The 8636-nt window shown below is 33.5% G+C and overlaps 1 protein-coding gene across 1 annotated transcript; it reads right to left on the bottom strand.

Moving 5' to 3' along the window:
* Positions 1 to 730: 730 nt before the first annotated feature.
* LOC132722352 (vacuolar protein sorting-associated protein 4A-like) lies at positions 731 to 7872 on the bottom strand. Its single transcript, XM_060706851.1, has 5 exons — positions 7712 to 7872; positions 3250 to 3361; positions 2518 to 2617; positions 1312 to 1355; positions 731 to 906 (listed from the first exon to the last, which is right to left on the bottom strand). The coding sequence occupies exons 1-5, from the start codon at positions 7769 to 7771 to the stop codon at positions 839 to 841; spliced, it is 384 nt and encodes a 127-aa protein (XP_060562834.1). The 5' UTR covers positions 7772 to 7872; the 3' UTR covers positions 731 to 838.
* Positions 7873 to 8636: the final 764 nt, after the last annotated feature.

The following is an 8636-nucleotide window of genomic DNA, read 5'->3' as shown; positions in this document are numbered from 1 at the left end:
AAAAATTTTTTCCCTTTGGCCCCAAAAAAAAAGGGGAAAATTTTAATTTTTTGTTTTTTAAATATTTTCAAAAAAAAAAAAAAGCCCTTTAATTTTAAATATTTTTTAAAAACTTTGCTTTATGGAAAAAAATTTGGGCAAAAATTTTTAAAGAAATAGATGGTTAAAAGGTATTTTTGGGAAAAAATATAAAAATTTAGCCCCAAAAAAAAAAAGTTTATTTTTCTTTTTGTAAAAAAAGTTTTCTTTAAGGCTGGGCCCTTGCCCCGGGTTCCCTTTCTTTTTTTTAAAGGGGGGGGGAAAAAATTCCCGGGTTTTTTTTCCCTTTGGGGAAATTGAGGCACTCAAAAAAAATAAAAATTTAAAAATTTGCTTTTTTTTTTGGGAAAAATTTATTAAGGGGGGGGGGGGGGGGGGAAAAAAAATTTTAAAAGACGGGGCCCTTTTAAATTTGCAAAATTTGGAAGGGGGGGGATTTTATGGGGGCCCAAAATTCCCGGTATAAACCCGGGTTTAAAAAAGTTTTCCCCTTTTTAAACTTCTTTTTTGGGGATTACTTTTTTTGGGGATTTACCAAAAAATAGTTTTTTTAAAGTGTTTTTCACCCTATGTCCCAAAAAACGCCCAATAAAAAAAAATTACATAAAAAAAATAAAAAATTAATTTGGAATGTTTTTCCCCAAAAATTCTTTTTTTTTACGATTTTTTAAAAGGGAAAAAAAAATTCAACTTCTGAAGTTTTAACTGGTAATAGTCACTTTTAACCTTATACAAATCTCTTTCCACTTTCAATTTATTCACTTCCTCTTTTCAATTTCTTTGTCTCTTCTTGGATCTTCTAGATTCCAGCCTTATTTTTCCTTTTTTCTGATCTTAATACATCTATCTGCAGTTGTTTTAAGTTTGCTTAAATAAAAGAAATTAATCGTTATGTAAATACTTTCAATATTGTTTGCATATAGGGTATAAATATGCTCAAAAAGGGAAAATTTAAGAAAAAATGTAAAATCCAGTTAAGTCTTGATAAAGAACAGACATGTGCTTTTGTATGACATTATAACATTTCACATAAACTTTAGGCTCGACCAAACGTTTTCGTCTTACAGATTAAATAACATACAATGGAACTTAATATGAACATTACCGGTACAAGATGTCCGTTAAGTTCATATATGCCCAAATTATAATCCAAAGCCAAAACAACAAACTATAATAATCTCAATGGAAAAAATCAAGGCAAAATGTTCTTTCTATCAGGCTAATTCTCGTTTTTAAATACTAAACTAAATTAAATCACTACAATATAATTACCTGACAAGACACCTTCTTCTTCATCTTCACCCTTTGACGGTTTTCTAAATATATAATACGTAATAAAATATAATAAGTTATATAATAAGCTACATTGCTTTTACACCAAGTGGAATCAGTCATTTACAATACATGCTCTGCCATGCCCTGTTAAGTACCCTTTCGAACAGAGAACAAAATAAGTACTATATTCTCTTAATTGTACACCATTAATTTGTGTGCACTTTACGGCGATAAGCATTTGTAACTTGGAATAGAGTATGTCATCCTTTCTGAGTTGTTTTTGCCATCGTCAGTAGTTCTACTAGTAATGATCCTAAACAGGGGTTTCCCTTGCTTATCAAAACAACTTCAAAAATTAAGGCAACCAGAACGCCAACTTCACAAAAAAAAAGATAAAATCAAAACTTTCACCATGTATTTTTTCCATAACGTGTCGAAATATCAAAAAAACTTCAGAGTCTTTTTATAATATTTACAAGAGTTCAAACTAATCGGTTTTAGAAAAAAAAAGATAATGACGACTAACGACGGACAAAGGGAGGATATCACAAAATCTCAAAATACGTGAGCTTAATAAAAAGACGGTGTAAAACAACTTTAAAATTTAAGACTTTTTGGTCTCTGGGCCTCTTTCCAAAAATGAAAACAATAAAATTGAATTGCATAAGAAGTGCACATGTAGTGCACACCAGATACACTTTGTGTAACCTTTTATAAAGTTAAGATGCCCCCAACTTCACGCCGCTTGGACGCCAAACCGCGGAGCTATTAACTTCGCGCCGCTTAGACGCCAAACCGCGGAGCTATTAACTTCGCGCCGCTTGGACGCCAAACCGCGGAGCTATTAACTTCGCGCCGCTTGGCCGCCAACTTCACACATCTTACTACTGCTAGTGCACCCCTTGACGCTTTGTTCGAGGGGATTCATATAGGGTGTGGCAATGCTCAATGATAGGTCATTTGAAAAAGACAGTTTTATCTACAGATTATTATTATACAGGTATTACAGATTATTTATTACAACATTATAAACTACATTAATTAAGCAACTAGGCTTTTACTTTAATCATACTTACAATTTATAACATTTTACAGCATGCAAAAATAGCAAGTGATATTGAATCAAATGGAGCAACCAAAAGTGAAGTAAATGACGTTATGGTGCTGGTTTTGAAAACAGAACATTACATAAATGGATTTTACTTCTCTGAGTTGAGGTATTTTCTCAGCTTTTCAGCTCTCTCTATGTATTGGATACACTTTACTCTTATACTCTCTTTTGCTTTATCATTCTGTGCTTCATCTAACAAAATAATTAATAACCTAATTTAGTTTTTACATTTTTGTATTGGTTGGTTGGGTTTCACGTCGCTACAACACAGTAGATATCATTTGGAGATTTTCCGTAAGATAGTTGGATAGCTTCCTCACATGAAAGAAACCCAATCTCTGGAACATTTTCCTGCCATCCCTAACAGAATTCGAACTCTAAACGGTGAAGGGCAAGTGGTTTGTAGTCAACGATCTTAACGATCTCAACACACCTGATTAACCACACCTGATTTACATTGACTAAGGATCTCTGTACTATAGACACATTATAAAAGCAATTACTAAAAGTAAAAAATGTCTTTTTTTAAAAGGAATTAGAAATTCATAGAAACCAACTCCTTGTTCATTTTATACAGTAAATAATGACTTCAAACAGCAAACTTCGTATCAGAACAGTGCTTTACATTCTTACACTCAGAAGCATACACTCTATTAAGAGACATTAAAACAAAAACAAAAATTCAAACTGAAATCAATAATGAAAGGTTTATATACTCTTCAAAGCTTGTAGTGGCTCTTGTAAACGAAACCTTTCAAAAATGGGTGAATAAACATTAGTGATAGACCCAGCAATCTCTGATGCAAAACCATATTTCTACTCACATTTGATTGCACGACAGAAAAGACCAGCTGCCTCCTCATACAGCTTTAAGGCTTCCTCATAATTTTCCTTTTTATCTTCTTCTGTCGCCTTTGTTACAATCTTTATAGCTTTCTATAATTTGAAGAAAAAATATTTGATTATAGAAAATGAAAGTTTCACACATACTAGTAATAGAGAATAAAAAAGTATGTGTTTTATTCCATAGCTTTTTGGGTCATCGTACATGTATATTGTTAAGAAATCAAAAACTGCAATATTTTGTTCATGTATGTATTTGTCTAATTAACTTGTTAATTTCGTTGATTTTTTGTTAAAAACTTATATTATCAATTCAGTAAGCAACTTTGAATATTATTTACCTAGAATGTCCTTTCATTCAACATGAAGCTATGCTAATCTTCTTATTTTTATGATTTTTTGTGCCCCCACTTTAGGGGGGGGGGGGCATATACATTTACCCTTGTCCGTCCGTCCATTCGTCGCATGGAAACCAAAAAGTATTTGACCTAGAGTCATGGAAATTTACAGGAATGTTGATCAGCATGTGCAGTTGTGCACCTTGGTATTTTCGTGTGGATTCATTTAGTGTTTTAGAGGTATTGCCCTTGACTTAGTAAAAATTTGCAATTTTCAACTTGTGTTGCACGTAACTCAAAAAAATATTTGACCTAGAGTCATGGAACTTTACAGGGATATTGATTAGCATATGAAGCTGTGCACATTGGTATTTTCGTGTGGATTTATTAAGTATTTTCAAAGTTATTGCCCTTGACTTAGTAAAAATTTGCAATTTTCAACTTGCGTCGCATGTAACTCAAAAAGGATTTGACATAGAGTCATAAAACTTTATAGGAATGTTAACCAGCATGTGTAGTTGTGCACCTGGGTATTTTTGTGTGGATCTTTTTAGTATTTTTAGAATTATTGCCCTTGACGTAGTAAAAATTTTCAATTTTCAACTTGTGTTGCACGTAACTCAAAAAACATTTAACCTAGTCATGAAACCTTAAAGGAATGTTGCACAGCATGAAAATTTGTGCACCTGGAGTTTTGCTTGTAGATTTATTCTGTTTATATAGAGTTATCACCCTTGACTTAGTAAAAATTTGCAATTTTCAACTTGTGTCGCATGTAGCTCAAAAAGTATTTAACCTAGGGTCATGAAACTTTACAGGAATGTTTATCAGCATGTGTAGTTGTGCACCTTGGGTTTCGCTTGTGGATTTATCCAGTATTTGTAGAGTTATTGCCCTTGGCTTAGTAAAAACCGTTTTATTATGTCATGTTATTTGTTCCTTGAGTGCTTGAGTTAGAATCAACCAACTTTACAGAAATAATGATCAATATCACTGTGAAGCTATGCATCTTTGCATGTTTTTTTTCAGTTTTGTTAGAGTTATTGACCTTGACTTACAGTTGTATAAATTTGCAATTTTGAACTTGTTTATGCATAGCTCAAAATTATTTGACTTGTAGGCCTGAAAGTTTACAAGAATGTTGGTCAGTATGTGTACTTATGTACCTTGGGGTTTGCTTGTGGATTTATTTAGTATTTGTAAAGTTATTGCCATTTACTTAGTTTTCAACTTGTGGCACATGTAGTCCGAAAATATTTGACTTAGAATCATAAGATTGACAGAACAGTGGAGTGTGGGGGCACCCGTGTTCTATGGACACATTTCTAGTTTTCACAAATACTGTAAATTTCATGGAAGCAGCCATTTTGCTTGTTATCTGTCACAGAAATAAATACGATTCTGTTATATTTACTATGATAAGATTGTAGGGACCTATCTAAGAACCAATATATTCTCAAACTTATCTAGCTTGCATAAGATTTAGGTACACAGCATATATACAATTGTGATTTAATACTTTTTCATTCAAACACAATGAGAATTTTTACCGTTGAATCTGAGCGTCTGCAAACCGCTACACTTCGAATAGTTTTTCCACGATACTTTATAGTTTTGGAAGTATTATATATCAAAACATTTGTTGTGAAATAAACTATTGCACTAGATGTATAAGCACTGGTCATATTGTTTATGTTTAACATGAGTCTGACTGAACATCCGTTAAGAGGAACGGTGTCCTGGAATTCCTGTCGGTCACCGTTCTGCAATTTCATTGGAGAACGGCAACGGGTACAAATCTGATTTGTCACTAGGAATACACCTTCTTCATCGGGCATTCAATGATTGGTCAATTCAATCACGTGGTCACATCTCAGAAGCCTATATATTGGCTGGATTCAAGATGATGTCAGTTTTTGCGTCTGCTTTCAGACATATAAATAACTTTAGAGAGCGGCAAATACAAATATAAAATCTAGTAAGTCCCTTGTAAACTTATCTAAAATGTTGTTTTCCTGACCTCTGTCCACAAATGATTTACTTTACCATATAACTATTGTTGATAAACATTATGTATATTCTAGACTTATTTACAGTACAGTACCGCTTTATAAGAGACGAGAGCTTAACGTTATTACTGTATTTATATAGTATTTTTACGCAAGATGGTTGTTGTCACCATTGAAAACATATACCTTATATGTATTATGCATTATCTTCCATAAGAATGAACTGATAGCCGCTAGCCCCAGCATACAACCTAACCTGGTTATCTAAGATGTTGTCTATGTATCGCTGACCTGTCAATGTACCGCTATTTAGTACAACCAGGTCGGTCCGTTCATCAAATCTGATACCTTTCCACACCATAACTGACTAACCTCCGTAGCCGTTATGCAGTATTTGCAGCCTGAAACCGTTCACCTCGTCTTCTCCCGATTCTAGCACGCCTATCTGTGAAGTCTATACAGAACCTGGACTCATACTCATCAGTGAACAGAACGTGTTTCCAGTGCTGCATGGTCCATTCCAAACGGGCCTGGTGATGTCGATGCGTCAAGGGGATACTTATGAAAGGTCTTCTCGAACGCAAATTACCTACATCATCCAGCCTTCTACGTACTGTCTTCGTGGAAACACGGACCCCCGCAGCGTTTGCAAGGTCATTCCGAAGAGAAGTTGCTGTCGAAAACCTTGCATGACATGCCTGAACAACCAAAAAACCGATCCTGAGCAGGTGTGCCGACCTCCAACATGCCTACTGGCGGGTGTACCCTGTAACCGGTATATCTCTCAGGCTCTGGTGATGACGGTGTGGTGTACACCAAGCGCCGCACCAAACTTGTAGTGGCTCCCCTGCTGCACCACTCCTACAGCCATCCATAACTCTGCTTCTCTCAAATGCCGCCTAATGCTACCATTCGCCATATCGATATGACAGATGTAAGAAATGTAAGCCACTGTATGACAATACGCCGGTAATGTCGCCGTATAATGGAAAGCCATGGCTGTCTTATATTGTTCTTTTTCAATTTATTTAACCATTTTGATAATAATATAAGTTCACTTGGTGAAAACACATTCTTCTTTAACTGGAATCCATTATATCAATCCACAGTAACAATATATAACACAATACCGTCAGTGTATGAAACCGAGGTAGCAATATATAAGTTGATTTTCTCAATATATGATACCAATTCTTCAATATATTGTACCAAAGTAGCCATGCATGGAACCAGATGCCTTATATGAAACCGAATTATCTATATATCAATTCCTTTTACAATATATGAAACTAATATATCAATGTATGAAACCGAAGTAGCAATATATTAGTTGGTTATTACATTATATGATACCAATTCTTCAATATATGGTACCAAAGTAGTCATATATGGAACCAAATATCCATATATTGAACCGAATTATCAATATATTAATTCATTTTTACAATTTATAAACCAATTTATATATTGTAAAAATGAATTAATATATTGATAATTCAGTTTCATATGAGGACACCTGATTCCATACATAGTTGATTTGTACCATATATCGAAGTATTGGTAATATGTAATGTAAAATCAACTTATATATTGATACTTTGGTTTCATACCTTGACGACATGATTTTATATATTGAAAAACAAATTAATATATATTAATAATTCGGCTTCATATAAGGATATCTGGTTCCATATATGGGTACTTTGATACCATATATAAAAGAATTGGTATCATATATTGAGAAAACTCAACTTATATATTGCTACCTCGGTTTCATACACTGACGTTATGGTTTCATATACATGTATTAATATAATGGTTTCCGGTTTAATAAGAAGGTGTTTTCAATTCATATATTGTCGACGCGAACTTATATATTATCCAAATGGTTAATTAAATTGAAAAAGAACAATGTAAGACAGCCATGGCTTTCCATACAGTATAACAAAAGACGTGATTGTACACCTTGCTATTACATAATTCATGTGCTATTTTCGCATTCTTGCGTTACTATATTACAAGGTGGATATTATTTACATGTAAAAAAACATTTCCTACTTCCTTTTCGGTAAAATAGTAGCAGTTATTTTACTTACACTTAATGCTGTCTCCCACAAACTTACACCAAATGAGTCCTTTCCTGTAGTGTAACTCATTATTTCTCATAGTTTCCACATTGTTGAAATCAATATAAACAATACAAATCTAAATGTTTTAACGTAAATTTATTGCAATCCTCTAATGTCTCGGTAGTTATAAACACTGTACACCTAACCCCTATAGGTCACATGTATACAAAACGTATACACCAGGAAGAACATTTTTTGCATAAATAATCATCTATAGAATTTTAAATATCTATTTTTTATGCTATATTCTTGTGTTTATTCAACCGACAGTAAAGAAAAACAAATAATACACGTTCTATCACGATAATTGATATTTTGCACTAAGCAGTGTACCAATAGGGGACGGTACATTCTAGGATGGATTTTTACAGGATTAGATAGAAATACTACTTTAAAGAAAGTACCTTTTTAAAAGGCAATTTTTGTGCTTTAAAGAAATAAAGCGACAGGAATAGATAACCGTTTATAGAACCAAATGATATTTTATATTGTCATATCACAGAGCTCTTTAATAATATTGTAGAATCTGGCATGTTTCATGAACTCTGGAAAGAGGTTGTGTGGTACCAATACATAAACAAGAGCACCCCAAAGGCGGGGCAATGTACGCCCGAATGTTAACTTGTTTGAGTAATCAAAAATAATCTTTCTATAAGAGAGACCCAATCAAGATACCGAAACACGTTTTATATTAATTATCCTTGTGATACAGTAATACAATATAACCTTCAATGGTGGGGATATATTTTTACCCTAAGTGCATGATTCCTAAAACTATAATAGAGGTCTACTAGGCAATGCAATATGTAGAATATAGAGACATATTAGCTATACGAGTATATAAGCCTACTTAGAAAGTCAGCCCAGGAGGCCAGGACAGGGGTTCATTTTA

The sequence above is a fragment of the Ruditapes philippinarum genome, unplaced genomic scaffold (genome assembly GCF_026571515.1).
Source record: "Ruditapes philippinarum isolate M1 unplaced genomic scaffold, ASM2657151v2 ctg3533_1_1_1_1, whole genome shotgun sequence".
Taxonomy (NCBI): Eukaryota; Metazoa; Mollusca; class Bivalvia; order Venerida; family Veneridae; genus Ruditapes; species Ruditapes philippinarum.
The sequence above is the reverse complement of the archived record's forward strand: the minus strand, read 5'-3'. Positions and strand labels throughout refer to the sequence as shown.